The sequence below is a fragment of the Sapajus apella genome, unplaced genomic scaffold, assembly GCF_009761245.1.
Source record: "Sapajus apella isolate SASKATOON/1434 unplaced genomic scaffold, GSC_monkey_1.0 scaffold21, whole genome shotgun sequence".
NCBI lineage: Eukaryota > Metazoa > Chordata > Mammalia > Primates > Cebidae > Sapajus > Sapajus apella.
Genome location: NW_022436961.1, coordinates 5689333 through 5710782, shown reverse-complemented (window position 1 = coordinate 5710782; position 21450 = coordinate 5689333). Strand labels below are relative to the sequence as shown.

Here is a 21450-nt window from a genome sequence, read left to right as displayed (position 1 = left end):
AGGAGGCGGATGTTGCAGTGAGTCAAGATCACACCATTGCACTCCAGGCTAGGCAAAAGAGTGAGACTGTTTCAAAACAAACAAACAACTAAAACCAAACAGTTTGAAAGTAAATGAATGGAAAAAGAAATATAATGCAATAAATAAAAGATAAATTTTTGAGGTGTCAGATATCCCAGTTACCCTATTTTGATCATTACACTTTGTATACATGTATCAAAATATCACATGTATACCCAAAATATGTACTACCTTTATATATCAATATATATATATATATATACACACACATACACACACACACACACACACACACACGCACATACATACATACATACATGTATATGAAATATGTAAACACCAACTATGAGAAAGCTGGAATGGCTATATTAATATCAGATCAAATATACTTTATTTATTTTATTTTACTTTTTGAGATGGAGTCTTGCTCTGTCACCCAGGCTAGAGTTCAGTGGCACGATCTTGGCTCACTGCAACCTCTACCTCCCAGGTTCAAGTGATTTTCCTGCCTCAGCCTCCCAAGAAGCTAGGACTACAGGTGTGTGCCACATGCCCGGCTAATTTTAGGTTTCTTTGCAGTTCAGTTTGAGCTGGAGTCTCCTCCTTCGCCCAGGCTAGAGTGCAATGGCATGATCTTAGCTCACTACAACTTCTGCCTCCCAGGTTCAAGCAATTCTCATGCCTCAGCCTCCCAAGTAGTTGGGATTACAGGTGCCCGCCACCATGCCCAGCTAATTTTTGTATTTTGTGTTTCACCATGTAGGCCAGGCTGGTCTTGAACTCCTGACCTCAAGTGATCCACCCACCTTGCCCTCCCAAAGTGTTGGGATTACAGGCGTGAGCCACCACGCCCAGACGGAATTGTACACTTTAAATAGGTGAATTGTATGGTAGTGAGTAAAACTGTTAATAAAAATAAGAATACCAGTTTTATGACTAACAATTAACTGATGGATGCAGTTTAGGTTTCTTTGCAGTTCAGTTTGTCCTTAGAGAATAAATTCCACTGAGGACATATAGTCAAAATAATGTGAGCTAAAAGTAATTTGAAGTAATTCTTTTTTCTCTGTAATTATCTTACCAACTTGATATTTAGTTATTGCATTAATTGACTTTTCCTACACTAAAACAATTATTCCAGGATTTTAGTGGCTTGCAATGATAAACATTTATTTCTTGCTCAGGTTCTGAGTCCACTGCAGTGGTTCTTCTCTAGGGCCAAGGTTGAGTTCAGGCCTACCTGTGTGTCTTCCCATCCTGGGACTTCAGTTGAAAACACAGGTCCTATATAAGATAATGTAGGTCTTGTGGAGGGTACAGGAATACAAGAGGGCTCCTAGAATTTGCAGCGACTCCCAAATCCTCTGTGTGGACTGACACACTGTCACTTTTATCCATATTTATTGGTTTTGTATAAAAGGTTAAATTACAGTTTTTACTTATTTGAGTTTGCACTGACACCACCACATTCACTATCACCCAGTTCTTCCTCATCTTGCCCTATTCTGTATTTTATCTTTCCTTGTCCTTGTGAAAGTATCGGTTCCCAATATCACTACTGTATGTATTTATTCTATTCTACGATACACATAAAATGGTTTAAAAATTAAGATAATATCACTACTAGTAACTTTCTATGAAAAGTTTAAGATATTTTTGAATTTCTTTTGCTTTTAGAATATGTATCAGTAAGGATGCTCATGCAAAAAACTGTTCAAGAGTTATTTGAATTATTTTCTGTGTATGGTTATCAAGTTGGTAGGTTTTTTTCTTTTTAAAGATGGGGTCTTACTCTGTTGCCCAGGCTGGAGTACAGTAGCACAGTCATAGATTATAGCTCACTGTAACCTTGAATTCCTGGACTCTGCCTCTGCCTCTCAGCCTCCTGAGTAGCTGGGACTCTAGGCACCCACCATCATGCCCATCTGATTTTTTTTTCTTTTCTTTTTGAGTAGAGACCAAGTCTCACTATTTTCCATGCTGGTCTTAAATTCCTGGCCTCTGACCTCAATTCCTTGCCTTAGCTACCCAAAGTGCTGGAATTACAGATTAAGCCACTGTGCCCAGCACAAGTTGGTGTTTTGTTTTGAGACAGATTCTCGCCCTATTGCCCAGTCTGGAGTGCAGTGGCACAATCTCAGCTCACTGCAACCTCCCCCTCCTTGGTTCAAGCGATTCTCCTGTCTCAGCCTCCTGAGTAGTTGGATTACGGGCACCTGCCACCATGCCCAACTAATTTTTGTTTTTTGGTTTTTTTGGGATGGAGTCTTGCTCTGTCGCCCAGGCTGGAGTGCAGCGGCATGATCTCGGTTCACTGCAACCTCTGCCTCCTGGGTTCAAGCAATTCTATGCCTCAGTCTCCCAAGTAGCTGGTATTACAGGCGCCCACCACCATGCCCAGCTAATTTCTGTATTTTTAGTAGAGACGGGGTTTCACCATCTTGGCCAGGCTGAGTCTTGAACTCCTGACCTCATGATCTACCTGCTTCGGCCTCTCAAAGTGCTAGGATTACAGGCATGAGCCACTGCGCCCAGCCAAGTTGGTGGTTTTTTAAGAAGACAAAATACAGTTTGAATTCATACTGATATTTACAATTCAAATTAAGGATGATAAGGTTTTAAGTTTCATTATTATGTCTGTATCTTCAGTCTCCCATTGTGAAAATACTGATTCCCAGCAATAGCAATATAAGTATTCATTTGCAACTATAATACCAGCATAAACAGTATCAAGATAACAGTACCAAGAGGGCTGATAATTATTATGATTATACTTTAATTTTTTTAAATTGCTGAAAAAAATTCAAAGTAATACTGAAAACAAAGTATTATGAATTTGATAAGTAGTGCAGTTGCTAACAGGAATAATCTCAGTTATTTCAGATGCCAATGAATTTCTTTGTAAAATCATATGGAAGGTCTTGTTCAAGCTTAAAACTATACTTAATCTATACAGTTCGAAGCAACATAACTCATAGGATAATAAATGTATGTAATAAACCAGATAATAAGTGCTCTGAGAAGTTTTGAATCTATTTGGTCTTTTATCAAAGTCTTTTGGCTTATTGTAAATCACTGCAGTAACTTTTTGAGTTGGAGAGAAAGGCTGATGAAATTATTGTGGTAGCTAGATTTTCTCTTTGGATTGGTAAATGTTCCGCATCAATACCCGAAACTGAGGCTGCCGGCAGAAAGCGTAGCCATAGCAGAGAGGAGAAGAGTATGAAAAAAACTAGGGTGTGGCAAGGCAAAGAAGTTGGAGATTTAAGATGTATGTGCTTGAGCTAAACTCTAGTAGTAATGTCTTCATGTTCCAAAGTTATTGGTAAGTATAACAGTAGTAAATAACCATTTTGTTGCACTAATTAAATTAGTAGTCATGAGGATTAGTTACTGGAGAGGGATAAAGGTGATCTAATGTCTCTGATTTTGCTAATCATCTTGATATAATAGAATTCCTTTATATAGCATTTGGTGTGGTGGCATTGGTGAAATGCTTAAGAACAGCTTTTTAACTAGCTAATAATTGTTTTGTCCTAGAGCATGTGATATACCATGTATTGAATAATGAATGGTTTTATAGTGGGGTTCTATTACCTTTTTTCTTTTCTTTTTTTGTTTTTAAGAGACAGGGTCTCTGTTGACTAGACTAGGCTCGATCATCTGGACTCAAGCAATCCACCCACCTCAGCTCTGCTGTATCGGACAACAAGCATGTGCCACTGTGCCCAGCTTATTGCTTTTTGTCTATTGCTTTTTTTTTTTTTTTTTTAATCCTTATAACCTGCCTTTATCAATCTATCTCAAAATGATGTATGAATGTTATTAAGAGTGAATTTGTTTTTCTTTTTTTCTTAGGAGCAGCCACCATATCCTAGCTACAATTCTAACTATTGGAATTCTTCTGCAAGATCTAGGGCTCCTTACCCAAGTACATATCCTGTAAGACCAGAATTGCAAGGCCAGGTATGGTTTAAAAACAGAGACTTTCTGAACTTTTTCTTAATGAATAGATTTATTTTCAAAACCTGTGTAGATTTCAGAGTAGTGATGAGTATGGTTTTTTTTCCTTTGTTTTAATGGGCTCCATCAATCTCATCTTAATGTTTTTAGCTCAGAGATAAATATCTAGGCAAATATTACCTATAACTTGAGGCATAGTAAATTATTTTTCAGGACCCAGAAGCAACAAACATAAAACGTACTTATTTTTGAATATTTGACTTATTACAGACATTTAATTTAAAATATTTTAAGCATACAGAAAGTACAGAAACTGTGTACATTTTAAATCTGGCATGCAGGGCCGGGTGTGGTGACTCACGCCTGTAATCCTAGCACTTTGGGAAGCTGAGGCGGGCAGATCAGCTGAGGTCAGGAGTTTGAGACAGCCTGCCAACATGGTGAAATCCCATCTCTACTAAAAATACAAAAATTATCTGGGCGTGGGGGCAGGCACCTGTAATCCGAGCTACTTGGGAGGCTGAGGTGGGAGGATTGCCTGAACCCAGGAGGCAGAGGTTGCAGTGAGCTGAGATCACACCATTGCACTCCAGCCTGGGCGACAGAGTGAGACTCTGTCTAAAAAAAAAAAAAAAACTCAAAAACAAACAAATCTAGCATTTGTTTTTGCCACATTTGTTTCTGATTTTTAAAAAAGAAGTAAAACAAATACAATGGAAGCTCAATGACACTTCTTTTCATTTACTGAAGTTTCATTTATTTATTTAAAAGAGGGTCTCACTCTGTTGCCCAGGCTGGAGTACAGTGGTGTGATCTCAGCTCACTACAACCTCCTCACAGGTTCAAATGATTCTTCTGCCTCAGCCTCCTGAGTTGCTGGGACTACAGGCACGCACCACCATACCCAGCAAATTTTAAGATTTTTAGTAGAGACAGGTTTCACCATGTTGACCAGGCTGATCTCCAACTGCTGACCTCAGGTGATTGGCTGGCCTTGGCCTCCTGAAGTGCTGGGATTACAGGCGTGAGCCATCGCGCCTGGCCTAAAGTTATATTTATTATTCCATTTGTGTTTTTATGCCTTTACAACATGTATATATATCCATAAACTTTATATACTTTTATTTAACATGTTTTTAAACTTGATATGTGTGATTTCATACTAACAAACACACTCCTGCAGCTTGCTTCTTTTGCTTATTGTTGGTTTTCATCTTTCTGTTATATACATATGAGATAAAAATTTCCCTAGGGTATGGAATTTTGGGGTTTAGGTGTGTACGTTTTTATTAAATATAGCCAATTACTCTTCAAAATGGTTGTACTAACAAAGGAATAATTGTCATATTTGCATGTTTCCATTTTTTTTCTATCTTGCCATATTTCTGGGTTTTTTGTTTGTTTGGTTTTTTTTTTTTTTTTTGAGACAGGGTCTTGCTCTGTATCCCAGGCTGGCATGATGACAGCTCACTGCAGCCTCAACCTCTTGGCCTCAAGCGATCTTCCCACTTCAGCCTCCTGAGTAGCTGGGACTACAGCTGCACACTACCATGCCCAGCTAATTTTAAAAATTTTTTGTAGAGTTAAGGTTTTGCCATGTTACCCAGGCTGGTTTCCCAATCCTGGGCTCAAGAGATCTTCCCACTTCAGCTTCTCAAGTAGCTGGGACTATAGGTGCATGTCACCATGTCTTGCTAATTTGTTTTTTGTAGAAACAGGATCTTGCTGTGTTGCCTAGGCTGGTTTCAAACCTCTAGCCTCAACCTGTCTTCCCAAATTGGCCTTTCAAAGCACTCAAAGCACTGGGATTAAAGGTGTGAGCCCCTGTGCCTCACCTATCATGAACATGTTTATGTGAACCTCAGGATGAGGTTGATCAGAGATAATGGAATGCAAAATAAAAGATCATGTTAGTACTTATCACAAAGTTTCATTTCACTTGTGTCAGCCTCATCCCTGTGACTGAAATTGAGTAGTTATTATTATTGCTAAATGTTACATAGTTGTAGTTTGGCCACATATTATACAATCCACCCTTCAAAGTATGCTCTTCAGTGGTTTTTAGTATATTCATAAAGTTTACCCATTATCACTGTCTAATTCTGGAACATTGTCATCACCCCAAATAGAAACCCTGTACTTAAAATGTCATTACTCCCTCCCCTCAGCTGTTGGCAACCTGTAATCTACTTTTTATCTCTTAGAATTTGTCTAACCGGATATTTTGTATGGAATTCTACAGCGTGTGACCTTTTGTTTCTGGCTTCTGTCACTATGTAATGTTTTCAAGGTTCTCCATGTTGTGAGGATATAACAAATTTCATCAATTGATAGATATTTGTGGTGTCTTTCTTTTTTTTTTCTATCATAAGTGATGCTGCTACTACATTCATGTACAGGTTTTTATGTGGAAATATGTTTTTAGTTCTCTGGTTTATATCTAGACGTGGAATTGCTGGGTCATAGAGTAACTCTATATTTGTCAATTTGAGGAACTGGCAAACTGTTCTTCAAAGGTACTGTACCATTTTATATTACCATCAGCAATGTACGAGGGCTCTGATTTCTCCACATCCTTACCAATACTTGTTTTCCTTTAAAAAAAAATTATAGCTGGCTGGGCGTGGTGGCTCACATCTGTAATCCCAGCACTTTGGGAGGCCAAGGCAGGCAGATCATGAAGTCAGGAGTTCAAGACCAGACTGGCCAACTGGTGAAACCCCATCTCTATTAAAAAATACAAAAATTAGCTGGGCATGGTGGCTCGTGCCTGTAATCCCAGCTACTTGGGAGGCTGAGGTAGGAGAATTGCTTGAACAGGGACCCGGGAGGCGGAGGTTGCAGTGAGCCAATATTGCACCACCGCACTCCAGTATGGGCTACCGACTGAGACTCCATCACAAAAAAAAAAACCACAAAAATTATGCCCATCTTAGTGGGTGCGAAGTGGTATCTCATTGTGGTTTCGATTTGCAGTTCTCTGATGACTATTGATTTGAGCATCTTTTCATGTGCTTTTAGCGATTTATATATCTTGTTTTGGAGAAATGTCTGTTCAGATTCTTTGGGCTGGGTGTGGTGGCTCACACCTGTAATCCCAGCACTTTGGGAGGCAGAGGTGGGCAGATCACTTGAGGCTAGTGGAGGAGTTAAAGACCAGCCTGGCCAACATGGTGAAACCCTGTTTCTGTAGTAATACTTTGCTTAAAATACAAACACCATGCCCAGCTAAAAATACAAAAATTAGCTGGGCATGGTGGCAGGTGCCTGTAATCCCAGCTACTTGGGGGGCTGAGTCAGGAGAATCTCTTGAACCCAGGAGGTGGAGGTTGCAGTGAACCAAGATGAAATTGCACCATTGCAGTCCAGCCTGGATGACAGAATGAGACTAGATTCTTTGACCATTTTAAAATTGGGTTGTCTTTTTATTGTTGAGTTTTAAGCATTCTTTATACATTATAGATACAAGTTTCCTATCAAATACAGTCATGCATTGCTTAATAATGGGGATATTTCTGAGAAGTGTATCATGAGGCAATTTTGTCACTGTGCAAACATTATAGAGTGTACTTACACAACCTAGATGGTATAGCTTACTACATACCTAGGCTATATGGTATAGCCTATTGCTTCTAGACTACAAACCTGTACAGCATGTTACTGTAGTGAATACTGTAAGCAATTGTAACACCATGGTAGGTATTGGTGTGTCTAAACACATCTAAACATAGTAAAGATACAGTAAAAATACAGATAAAAGATTCCAAATATTATACCTATACAGGGCACTTACCCTGAATGGAACTTGCAGGACTGGAACTTGCTCTGGGCGAGTGAATCAGTGAGTGGTGAGTGAATGTGAAGGCCTAGGATGTTACTGTGCATTATTGTAGGCTTTATAAACACTGTACACTTAGTTTACCATACATTTGTCAAACAGTACTTTTCTTTCTTTCTTCAATAAATTAACCTTAGATACTGTAACTTTTTATTTTTATTATTTTATTTTATTTTTTTCTAACTAGAATAACCAGTTTAGGTAAGTTATTTCTTTGAGATGGGGTGTCGCTCTGTCACCCAGGCTGGAATGCAGTGTTGTGATCTTGGCTCACTGCAACCTCCACCTCCTGGGTTCAGGTGATCCTCCCGCCTCAGCCTCTGTGGTAGCTGGGACTACAGGCATGTACCACCACACCTGGCTAAGTTTTGTATTTTTAGTAGAGACAAGGTTTTACCATGTTGGCCAGGCTGGTCTTGAACTCCTGACCTCAGGTGATTTGTCTTGCCTCAGTTTCCCAAAGTGCTGGGATTACAGGCGTAAGCCACTGCACCTGGTATTATAAACTTTTAAATTTTCTTTTCTTTTCTTTTCTTTTTTTTTTTTTTTTTTTTTGAGACGGAGTTTCGCTCTTGTTACCCAGGCTGGAGTGCAATGGCGCGATCTTGGCTCACCGCAACCTCTGCCTCCTGGGTTCAGGCAATTCTCCTGCCTCAGTCTCCTCAGTAGCTGGGATTACAGGCACGTGCTACCATGCCCAGCTAATTTTTTGTATTTTTAGTAGAGACAGGGTTTCACCATGTTGACCAGGATGGTCTCAGTCTCTTGACCTCGTGATCCACCCACCTCAGCCTCCCAAAGTGCTGGGATTACAGGCGTGAGCCACCGCGCCCAGCCTAGACTTTTAAATTTTAAAACACTTTGACTGTTTTGTAGTAATACTTTGCTTAAAATACAAACAACACTGTACAGCGGTACAAAAATGTTTTCTTTCTTTATATCCATATTCTGTTAAGCTTTTTCCTGTTTTTAAGTTTTTATTTTTTTAAAAACTGTTTTTGTTAAAAAGGAAGGCACAAACACACATTAGCATAAGCCAACCTGGGGTCAGGATCATCAGTATCACTGTCTTTCACCCCCTCATCTTGGGGCAATAAGATGCATGGGAGCTGTCATCTCCTATGATTATGACTGGTTCTGGAATACCTCCCAAAGGACCTCCTTGAGGCTGTTTTATGGTTAACCTTTTAAAAATGTACCAGTAGAAGGAGTACACGCTAAGATAATGATAACAAGTATAGTATGTAGTAAGTACATAAACTAGTAACATAGTCAATTATCATCACTAAGTATTATGTATTATATATAATTGTATGTACTATACTTATATACAACTGGCACACAGCAAGTTTGTTTACACCAGCATCACCATAAGCAGGTGAGTAATGCATTGTGCTACTACATATGAAGCTACACTGTCGCTAGGCAATAAAATTATTTGGCTCCATTATAGTCCTGTGGAACCACTGTTACGTATGCACCCCACCACTGACTAAAACATCATTATGCAGTGCATGACTGTATATGATTTGCAGATAGTTTCTCCTATTCTATGGGTTGTCTTTTCACACTCTGATGGTGTCCTTTGAAGCACAAAAGCTTTTAATTTTGGTGAAGTGCAATTTATCTGTTTTTTTGTTGCTCCTGTTTTTGGTGTCTTATCTAAGAAGACTTTGTCTAACCAGAGGTCATAAAGATTTATTCCAATGATTTCTTCTAAGAATTTTTTATAGTTTTAGCTCTCACATTTAGGTCTACGACCCGTTTTAGTTAATTTTTGCAATATGGTGCAAAGTGAGGCCCAAGTTCACTGCTTCACATGTGGATAGTTTTGTCTCAGCATCACCAAGACTATGCTTTCATCACTGAATTATCTTGGTACCCTTTTGTTTTTTTTGAGAAGGAGTCTCACTCTGTCTCCAAGGATGGAGTGTAGTGGTGCGATCTCGGCTCACTGCAATCTCCACCTCCCAGGTTCAAGTGAGTCTCTTGCCTCAGCCTCCCAAGTAGCTAGGATTACAGGTGCCCACCATCACGCCCAGCTAATTTTTTTTGTATTGTTAGTAGAGATGGGGTTTCACCATGTTGCACAGGCTGATCTCAATCTCCTGACCTCTAGTGATCCACCTACCTGCCTTGGACTCCCAAAGTGCTGGAATTACAGGTGTGAGCCACCATGCCCACTTTGGTACCCTTCTTAAAAATCATAAATGTAAGGGTTTATTTCCAGATTCTCAGTTCTGTCCCATTGATCTATATGTCTGTCCTTAAGCCAGTACCAAACTGTTTTGATTACTATGGCTCTGAAGTAAATTTGAAATCCAGAAGTGTGAGTCTCTTCAAAGAGATGGACTCTCAATCTCTTTTTTCTTTTTCTTTTTCCATATGTTTTTGGCTATGCTGGGTCCCTTGCATTTTCATATGAATTTTAGGATCAGCTTTTCAACTCATGCAAACAAGGCAGCTGAGATTTCCATTGAGATTGCATTATGGATCAGTTTGGAGAGTAGCATGTGTACTTTTATAGTTAATGTAAAAGGGAGACAACACCCCCCAAAGTCATGAATTACAAGTTAATGTTAATTTTTATGATTTTACTGATTGATCTTACTGATAAAGGTTGCTTTTTCTCATGACATTTCCCCCTTAGGTAAAAGTATTTATTACATTCATATATAGGTTCAAGAAAGATTAACTTATAATTTAGTAGTAACTTTTTTAAAGCAACAGTAATAATGTGCAAGTGTTGTTTTTTTTTTTTTTGGAGACGGAGTTTCGCTCTTGTTACCCAGGCTGGAGTGCAATGGCACAATCTCGGCTCACCGCAACCTCCGCCTCCTGGGTTCAAGCAATTCTCCTGCCTCAGCCTCCTGAGCAGCTGGGACTACAGGCACACGCCGCCATGCACAGCTAATGTTTTGTATTTTTAGTAGAGACGGGGTTTCACCATGTTGACCAGGATGGTCTCGATCTCTTGACCTTGTGATCCACCTGCCTCGGCCTCCCAAAGTGCTGGGATTACAGGCTTGAGCCACCGCGCCCGGCTATGTGCGAGTGTTTTTAGATACAACATACAAGTTGTTGTCTTGAAAATAACCCAAAGGTATCTAGATAAAACCTTTTTGGGGTGAGCACATGTGTATTTTCTGGTGAAACGTCACATGGAGATTATACATTTATCATCTTGTTTGTTTTGTTTTGTTTTTGAGTTGGAGTTTTGCTTTTGTTGCCCAGGCTGGAGTGCAATGGCACAATCTCGGGCCACTGCAACCTCTGCTTCTTGGGCTCAAGCGATTCTCCTGCCTCAGCCTCCCGAGTAGCTGGGATTACAGGCATGCACCACAATGCCCAGCTATTTTTTGTATTTTTAGTAGAGATGGGGTTTCACCATGTTGACCAGGTTGGTCTCAAACTCCCAACCTCAGGCGATCTGTCCGCCTCAGCCTCCCAAAGTGCTGGGATTATAGGCATGAGCCACTGTGCCTGGCCATCTTTTTGTTGTTGTTTCTTGAGATAGAGTCTTGCTCTATCACTCAGTTCATTGCACTGGCACAATCATAGCTCACTGTAACCTTGAACTCCTAGGCTCAAGTGATCCTCCTGCCTCAGCCTCCTAAGTACAGGTGTGTGCAACCATGCCCGGCTAATTTTTAAATATTTTGTAGAGATGGGGTCTTGCTATGCTGCCTAGGCTAGTCTTGGTCTTGAACTCCTGGGCTCAGGTGATCCTCCTACCTTATCATCCCAAAGTGTTGGGATTCTAGGCACGAGCCAGTGCACTTGGCCTAGCTTCTATCCAAAATAGACTCCTATAGTGGTATATAGATATGACTGGTTTCCTTTTAAAAACATTAAGCAGGGCCGGGCACGGTGGCTCACGCCTGTAATCCCAGTACTTTGGGAGGCCGAGGCGGGTGGATCACGAGGTCAAGAGATCGAGACCATCCTGGTCAACATGGTGAAACCCCGTCTCTACTAAAAATACAAAAAATCAGCTGGGCATGCTGGCGCGTGCCTGTAATCCCAGCTACTCAGGAGGCTGAGGCAGGAGAATTGCCTGAATCCAGGACGCGGAGGTTGCGGTGAGCCGAGATTGCGCCATTGCACTCTAGCCTGGGTAACAAGAGTGAAACTCCGTCTAAAAAAAAAAAAAAAAAAAAAAAACATTAAGCAGTATCATCTCTTTGCCTTCTGGCTACCTCCTTGGGTTAGCCTTGCCACATGGTCATTCTATTTGGTAGGTTTTTTTTTTTTTTTAGACAGAGTTTCACTCTTGTTGCCCAGGCTGGAATGCAATGGCGTGATCTCGGCTCACTGCAACCTCCACCTCCTGGGTTCAAGTGATCCTCCTGCCTCTGCACCCAGCTAATTAATTTTTTTTTTTTTTTTTTGGTAGAGACAAGGTCTTGCTGTTTGCCCAGGCAGGTCCCAAACTCCTGGGCTCAAGCAATCCTCCTGCCTTGGCTTCCCAAAATGCTGGGACTTTTATAGGCATGTGTCCCTGTGCCTGGTCATAACAGTAAAATTTGGAGACTGAATTAAAAGTTTTTCAATTAATAGTCCTTAATCTACTTAAAGATTCCATTATTATAGAACATTTAGGTTGTTTACAATTTTGTGCGATTGTAAATAATGCTGCAATGAAGAATATCATGCCTATAACTTTTTCTGTAGTTGAATAATTTCCTTAGGATTTCTACAAGCTGAATAACAGTACAAAAAGTCACATAATGTTTTATTAAGTCTCCAATTTATTAGGGGGTTCTTTGTTTATGCCTGAAGACCTTAACAACCTCTTAGTAGTTATAACCAAGTGGTGGTTCATGGTCTTCTGCTTAGGGAATGCATTGCTGACTGTTTATTGCACCTCGTCCTGCATGGAATTCTTTAGTCATGGGTATCCTCGTACCTAAAGTGGAAAAGATTATATACTCTTGGAGATACAGATAAATATAGAAAAACTTGATTCTGTGTTTTTTACTGTATTTAAAGGGTAAAGTAGAAATTAATAGAAAACATTAAGGTAATCATTGAAATTTAGCATTAAGCTTGAATCTTTTTTTTTTTTTTTTTTTTGAGATGGAGTCTCGCTCTGGCACCAGGCTGGAGTACAGTGGCATGATCTTGGAACCTCTGCCTCCTGGGTTCAAACGATTCTCCTGCCTCAGCCTCCCGAGTAGCTGGGGCTACAGCCAGGAACCACTATGTCCAGCTACTTTTTGTATTTTTAGTAGAGACAGGGTTTCACCATGTTGGCTAGGATGGTCTTGATCTCCTGACCTCATGATCTGCCTGCCTTGGCCTCTCAAAGTGCTGGGATTACAGGCGTGAGCCACCATGCCTGGCCTTGAATATTTTTTTTTAAATTACTTTATATATATATGAGATTTGACTATGTTGCTGAGGCTGGTGTAACTCCTGAGCTCAAGTGACCCTCCCTTCTCAGCCTCCCAAAGTGCTTGGGATTACAGGCATGAGCCAGTGTGCTTGCCTAGCTTGAATCTTGTTTGGATTATTGAACTGAGGATTCTGGGTATGGATAAGAGTCTGAATAGGTGATTTAAAACTACAATGAGCCGGGCGCGGTGGCTCACGCCTGTAATCCCAGCACTTTGGGAGGCCGAGGTGGGTGGATCACGAGGTCAAGAGATCGAGACCATCCTGGTCAACATGGTGAAACCCCGTCTCTACTAAAAATACAAAACATTAGCTGGGCATGGTGGCGCATGCCTGTAGTCCCAGCTACTCGGGAGGCTGAGGCAGGAGAATTGCCTGAACCCAGGAGGCGGAGGTTGCGGTGAGCCAAGATAGCGCCATTGCACTCCAGCCTGGGTAACAAGAGCGAAACTCCGTCTCAAAAAAAAAAAAAAACAAAAAAACAAACAAACAAAAAAACTACAATGAGCAATATATGAGGAAGTTTGTCTCTGTTTTCTGTTGTTGGTATCATTTGGAATGATCATCTGGGATACAGAGTGATGGTATAATACAAAGAACATGGACTTGGAGTCAGATCTGGGTTCATTTCATGACCCAGCCATGGTAATACTAACAACAGTGATAATGCAAATAATTACCATTTTTTGAGCATACTATGTGCCAGACACTATGCTAAACCTTTTATATATGTCATCTTATTTTGACAGATAAGTCAAGATAAATTTATGATCTTCATTTTCCTGATGGAGAAACTGAAGTTAGGGGATGTTAAATACAAAGCCTATAGCAGAGCTAGGTATATCTCTCTAGTCTTAAAACATTTTTAAAAAAATTTTTCATATACTTTTTGTGACAGGGTCTCACTCTGTTGCCTAGGCAGGAGTGCAGTGTTACACCCATGATTCACTGCAGCCTTGGCCTCCTGGGCTCAAGCAATGCTTCCCACCTCAGCCTCCTTAGTAGCTGGAACTACAGATGTGCACCATGTTGCCTGGCTAATTTTTTAAAAATTATTTATCTTTTTTTTTTGAAGCAGAGTTTCACTCTTGTTGCCCAGGCTGGAGTGCAATGGCACAATCTCGGCTCCCTGCAACCTCCACCTCCCAGATTCAAGTGATTCTCCTGCCTCAGCCTCCTGAGTACCTGGGATTATAGGCGCCTGCTACCACGCCTGGCTAATTTTTTGTATTTTTAGTAGAGATGGGGTTTTGCCATATTGGCTAGTCTGGTCTCGAACTCCTGACCTCAGGCAATCCCCCCACCTCGGCCTCCCAAAGTGCTGAGATTCCAGATGTGAGCTACCACACCCGGCTAATTTTTAAATTTTTTTTGTGGAAACCAGGTCTCACTATGTTGCCCAGGCTGATCTCAAACTCCTGACCTCAAATGATCCTCCCACCTTGGCCTCCCAAAGTGCTGGTATTATAGGTGTGAGCTACCGTGCCTGGCCTGCATTGGTGATTAATATCTTCTCAAAGTTTTCACGTTCAGGCATTAAGTCAGGGCATTTCAGCTCTTCTACTAATTCATCTTTTTTTCTCTGAACTTGCTTTTTTTCAGAGTTTGAATTCCTATACAAATGGAGCATATGGTCCAACATACCCCCCAGGCCCTGGGGCAAATACTGCCTCATACTCGGGGGCTTATTATGCACCTGGTTATACTCAGACCGGTTACTCCACTGAAGTTCCAAGCACTTACCGTTCACCTGGCAACAGCCCAACTCCAGTCTCTCGTTGGATCTATCCCCAGCAGGACTGTCAGACTGAAGCACCCTCTCTTAGGGGGCAGGTTCCAGGATATCCAGCTTCACAGGTAAGTTGTTTTCTATTGGGGAAAAAATGAATTCAAAGTCTCTGCCTCTTGTAAATAGTGGAAGGGCATCTGTTTGTACTAGTGCTGATTTAATAAGACACTTCTAGATTGGGAGGCTTTTATGGTGATGCCTTTCTCACTTGTAGCAGCTATTGCAGTAAGTGGACTTTGGCTAAAGGTACCTTAAAGATGTCATAATCATAAAATTTTTATACTGAAAGTCATTTTTAGAGTTGCTGCTTGAAAGTTTCCCTATCTTAGCCTTTTTCAGCACCCCGTAGGTGTGTACTTTTTTTAAATATTCTGTGCATGATAACTATGTTTATTTCTCTGTTCAAGAGGAGTTCTAACATGTCTTTATTTGTGCTTCCTTATAGCATCTAGGTCCATTTGTTTATAGTATCTATGGGACAGACTTAGGATTCATCCATTAAATTTTTAGGCCTATTCCTTCTGAGTTTTATTTTCATTAAATCTATCCCTGGTATCTTTGGAACTAACTTTTTGAGGCTTGGAAAAATTACTGGAACCGATTAATTAGAGTTATTACAGTTTGGTCCAGTAGCAGCTAATGCATACTCTGTTAAGAAGAGAGGAAGCATCTCAGAATCTGCCTATAGCAGAATATTTTTATTACAAGTTTTTAACAATGACTAGTATATTTCTTCCTCTCAATCTAGAACCCTGGAATGACCTTGCCCCATTATCCTTACGGAGATGGTAATCGTAGTGTTCCACAATCAGGACCAACTATACAACCACAAGAGGATGCATGGGCTTCTCCTGGTGCTTATGGAATGGGTGCCCGTTATCCCTGGCCTTCGTCAGCACCCTCAGCACCACCTGGCAATCTTTATATGACCGAAAGTACTTCACCATGGCCTAGCAGTGGCTCTCCGCAGTCACCCCCTTCACCCCCACTCCAGCAGCCCAAGGTAGGAGACCTAAACATTATTCCTTTGATGTGTGTGTAATTAAGAGAACATAACATTGCTTATATAGTTTCTGTATTGGTTTGTGTTAAACGGGGACTGACTGCAAAAAGTTGGTGATGGTCGGGTGTGGTGGCTCATGCCTGTAATCCCAGCACTTTGGGAGGCTGAGGCAGGCAGATCAAGAGGTCAAAAGATCGAGACCATCCTGGCCAATATGTCGAAACCCCATCTCTACTAAAAATAGGAAAATTAGCTGGGCATGGTGGCACAGGCCTAGAGTCCCAGCTACTCAGGAGGATGAGGCAGAAGAATTGCTTGAACCCAGGAGGCAGAGGTTGCAGTGAGCAGAGATCCCACCACTGCACTCCAGCCTGGTGACAGAGTGAGACTACTATCTATAGCTTTACGTCAGCTCAATTTCCTTTTTTTTTTTTTTTTTTTTTTTAGTCGACTTTAGCGAAGATTTAGATTCTAAGAGACAGAAAAATACACATTTTCTGTTGTGATTCTTCTAAATGTTAAATGCAAAGACTGTATTTTACGACTTCAAATAATCTATGGACAGAAGACAAAAAAAAACAATGTGAAATATCTGCAGTATGAGCTTGCATTTAAACCACAGACTTGAACATTATCACTTGTGGCTGTGTTCCTATTCAAGACCTTGCTTGAGGTTTTCACCTTTTAGAGGAAAAACTAATTCTTATTGGTTAAGTCACAGGATAAATTATGAGGTTCTCATGGTGATGGATCTGCCACAGGGCAGGTTCCAGCCACTGTAACTCAGAAATTCTGTGTCTTTTGTCTGACATGGCACTCCCTTTTACCTTCTTAGGACTGTGTTTTTTGCAGATGATTAAAGAGAGAGGTCCAGTTTTATTGGTAGGGAATCTTTTCATGTACCTTTCTGGTCAAGTGAAAGATGTGGGCTAACAAATTTGATGTTGATGGATTCCCATTAAGACAGCTTTTTTTCCTCTTTTTGCTCTCTCCAAGGATTCTTCATATCCCTATAGCCAATCAGATCAAAGCATGAACCGGCACAACTTTCCTTGCAGTGTTCATCAGTATGAATCCTCGGGGACAGTGAACAATGATGATTCAGATCTTTTGGATTCCCAGGTCCAGTATAGTGCTGAGCCTCAGCTATATGGCAACGCCACCAGTGACCATGCCAACAATCAAGATCAAAGTAGCAGTCTTCCTGAAGAATGTGTACCTTCTGATGAAAGTACTCCTCCGAGTATTAAAAAAATCATACATGTGCTGGAGAAGGTCCAGTATCTTGAACAAGAAGTAGAAGAATTTGTAGGAAAAAAAACAGACAAAGCATACTGGCTTCTGGAAGAAATGCTAACCAAGGAACTTTTGGAACTGGATTCAGTTGAAACTGGGGGCCAGGACTCTGTACGGCAGGCCAGAAAAGAGGCTGTTTGTAAGATCCAGGCCATACTGGAAAAATTAGAAAAGAAAGGATTATGAAGTGATTTAGAACAAAGTGGAAGCCTGTTACTAACTTGACCAAAGAACACTTGATTTGGTTAATTACCCTCTTTTTGAAATGCCTGTTGATGACAAGAAGCAATACATTCCAACTTTCCTTTGATTTAAACTTGAAAAACTGGCAAAGGAATGGAAGAATGTTTTAGTCGTGAGTTGTTTTCAGTTTTCAGACGAATGAATGTAATAGGAAACTATGGAGTTACCAATATTGCCAAGTAGACTCACTCCTTAAGAAATTTATGGATATCTGCGAGCTGCTTCTTAACAGCAGGAGGGAAACACACTTTAAGTAACAGGCTTATCAGAAATCTACCAGATAAAACTGGATATAATCTGAGACAAACAGGATCTGTTTTTTTAAACATCTGGATATCTTGTCACATTTTTGTACATTGTGACTGCTTTCAACATACACTTCACGTGTAAATTATAGCTTAGACTTTAGCCTTCTTGGACTTCATTTTGTTTTGTTATTTGCAGTTCATAAATATAGTATTATTCTCTACTTCTTGGTACATTTTGTAGTAATATGTTTAATATAATTATTCAAGAGACTATATTGACAGCCAGTATGGCAGTTCTGAAAGAATTTTTATCTTTTCACCACTTGAATATACTGTAATGTGTAGTGAGTAATTCGTTTCCCTTTTTGTATAGACCGTTAGGTTAGAGTTTTTTTTTTTTTTTTTTACCACTTCTACTGTTCATGGTAGTAGTGGAAGGTAAATTTGGAAATGGCATTGACATAAAATGAAAATGTTTGCGGACATCTTTCTTTTTTGCTTTTTTATTGTATTTGGATAAAGATCCACTTAAAAATTACCTGTTTTTTTTTTTTTTCTCAGTGTAATTATGTTTTCACTATTGCTGCTTCTAAGAGGGCATTGTGATAGAGAGATACAGATGAAACATTAAATACCACAGTGAGTAGAAATAATGACTATAAAAAGTAATAAATATTATTTGGTAATATAATTCTCCATTTAAAATATTAGTTTCACCTATGAGCAGATTTCAGCTCAGTTTATAGTTTAAAAACAATGAGGGTAAAAGGGTATTCATGCTCAGGGAATGAATCAGCCATAGTTAGAATGGTAAATTATTATTTTCTTAATTTAAAGGTAGATTTTATGTTTATCTTTCTCTAAATTGCATAAAATTATAATAAAAAGACATTTATTACCATTATTAACAGTTATTTTAGAGCCAAATTTAAGAAAAGGATATTGAAAGGGTCTCTGTTGGCCTTGCTTGGGTAGCTCTATGCTATTATAGAAGAGACTTACGTAAATAACTTTTCATGTCTGAGGTGAGTACACAACATTGGTTCTTGGAAAAATAGCTGTTTCTTCATCAGATACCCAAGTTATAATTTTTTCCCCCTAGACTGTCAGGCCTATGAGTAATACTAAACCTATTAGCTGTCTCTACTCATAAACCAAACCAAACCAATACAAACATATTAGATGAGGAGAGGAAAGTAGTAAAAATACTGGCTGGGTCTTATGGTTGGGATGAGTGATTTTATAAGATAATATGGTGATAATTTTATTCTAGGATTTTATTTTTGGCCTAATATAGGAATGTTTAAAAAAGGCTTTTCTATGAAAATTAGAAATTTATATTTGAGGTTAGAAGTCTAGAAGGGGGAGGACCTTAAAGCTAAGTTACCAGTAAGACAATGAATAATCAGAAGAGAACACTACTCTTTTACTGACTGAATGCCCAAGATGCCAATTTCCATGAAGTCTTGATTTATATATATGTACACGTTATGCACATATATACATATGTGTGTTTTTTTTAACAGTTTTTTAAGTTTTTGAGATGATTTTAGACTTACAGAAAAGTTGTAAAAATAGTAGAGTTCTTGTATACTCTGCACCCACCTTGCCCTTACGTTAACATCTTATGTAACAATAGAACATTTGTCAAAATTAAGAAATTAACCTTAATACTATTAACTAAAGTAGAAAGTTTAAAAAGTAGAGATTTTAGTCTTTTCACTAATGTCCTTTTACTGTTCCAAGACCCAGCCTTGCATTTAGCTGTCATGTCTATGTTGTGTCCTCCAGTCTATGACAGTGTATCATAACGGGATACCTGATGTTGTAATGTATTTCCGGTGTTGCTAACCTTGATCACTCTGCTAAGGTGGTGTCTGCTAGGATTCGCTATTGTAAACTTACTATGTTTTCCTTGTAATTATTGAATATTTGCTGGAGATATCCTGAGACTATGCAAATGTCCTGTTTCTGCTTAAACTTTTGCTCATTTTACTACCCATTGGCAGATCTTGCTTGTGGCAGTTACTACTGTGGTGTTCTAATGGTGATTTTCTATTTCTCTCAATCCTTCTACATTTATTAATTGGAATTCTTCTGTAAGGAAGAGTTGTCACTTCTGGATTTATATTTTTAATTAAAATAAGATATTCAGGATAAGTATAGATTTAGAACTTAAAGATGTTAAATCATGTTAAAATTATTCCAAATACCAATATCAAAGAAAACTAAGTTGGTAATCTATCTCAGAAGATATAATGAACTTATTAAGGAGGAAAATAGTATTTATGGTTTGTAGAATTGGTTCAACTTTTGACTTAATATTGACTTTGGACTGAATTCAAAGTTTTCTTGACATTTCACATCTGGACATTTTAAAGTGTCTACATTTATATTACTTTGGGGATTGTTTTGTCAAAGTCTTGAATAAAGTTACCCAGTCCTGGCATGATAAACACAACTATGGTTTCTTTATAATAACCCTCTATTGTTCCAAGTATGAATGCCAATGTAACTGTTTAAACAATCCCTAATGAAGTACAGTATATGGGGGTTGGATTATATGTGTCTCCACATGTTGGTGCAGAATTCTTTTAAATGCTTTTAAAAATGGAGTTTTGAAAACAGTTCTTTAGTCGGTTAATGTCAATAATACCATTAAAGGTAGACAGGTTTAAAAAAAAGTTGAAGAATGCAGATTAAAGGCCGGGTACAGTGGCTCACACCTGTAATCCCAGCACTTTGGGAGGCCGAGGCGGGCGGATCACAAGGTCAAGGGATCGAGACCATCCTGGCCAACTTGGTGAAACCCTGTCTCTACTAAAAATATAAAAAGTAAGCCGGGCGCGGTGGCTCACGCCTGTAATCCCAGCACTTTGGGAGGCCGAGGCGGGTGGATCACGAGGTCAAGAGATCGAGACCATCCTGGTCAACATGGTGAAACCCCGTCTCTACTAAAAATACAAAAAATTAGCTGGGCATGGTGGTGCGTGCCTCCAGCTACTCAGGAGGCTGAGGCAGGAGAATTGCCTGAACCCAGGAGGTGGAGGTTGCGGTGAGCCGAGATCGCGCCATTGCACTCCAGCCTGGGTAACAAGAGTGAAACTCCGTCTCCAAAAAAAAAAAAATAAAAATAAAAATAAAATAAATAAAATAAAAATGAAAAATAAAATAAAATATAAAAAGTAGCTGGGTGTGGTGACACGTGCCTGTAGTCCCAGCTACTCGGGAGGCTGAGGCAGGAGAATTGCTTGAACCTGGGAGGCAGAGGTTGCAGTGAGCTGAGATCGTGTCACTGCACTCCAGCCTGGCTCCTGGCGACAGAGCAAGACTGTCTCAAAAAAAAAAAAAGAAAAAAAAAAAAAAGAATGTAGATTAAATGGGCATTAAATAAAAAGTTTTTTGGGGATGGATAGTTGATGGAGCTTTTCTTTTACAAATTTACTTTTACTTTAAAAAAAAGTTAGGAGTTTACCTCAATTCATAGAAGTTAGTAGTTTAAAAAGTCAGTTCTATGAAAGCAGCATTCACCTGATCCCACTCCCATTTTTCCTTCTCTAAAGGTAACCACTTTCAATTGAGTTTTTCTTTTGTTAATCAAAAAATTTTGTTTTTAGAGACAGAGTCTTGCTGAGCTCTAAACTCCTAGCTC

General features: G+C 39.6%; 1 protein-coding gene across 1 annotated transcript in view; it reads left to right on the top strand.

The window, feature by feature from the left end:
• Positions 1-20259, top strand: part of BAG4 (BAG cochaperone 4) — a 35017-nt gene extending 14758 nt beyond the window's left edge. The window contains exons 2-5 of the mRNA XM_032288232.1: positions 3880-3987; positions 14822-15076; positions 15757-16011; positions 17008-20259. Coding sequence (XP_032144123.1) covers positions 3880-3987; positions 14822-15076; positions 15757-16011; positions 17008-17493 — 1104 coding nt within the window. The 3' untranslated portion in view covers positions 17494-20259. The remainder of the gene's footprint in view (positions 1-3879; positions 3988-14821; positions 15077-15756; positions 16012-17007) is intronic.
• The last annotated feature ends 1191 nt before the right edge of the window (positions 20260-21450 follow it).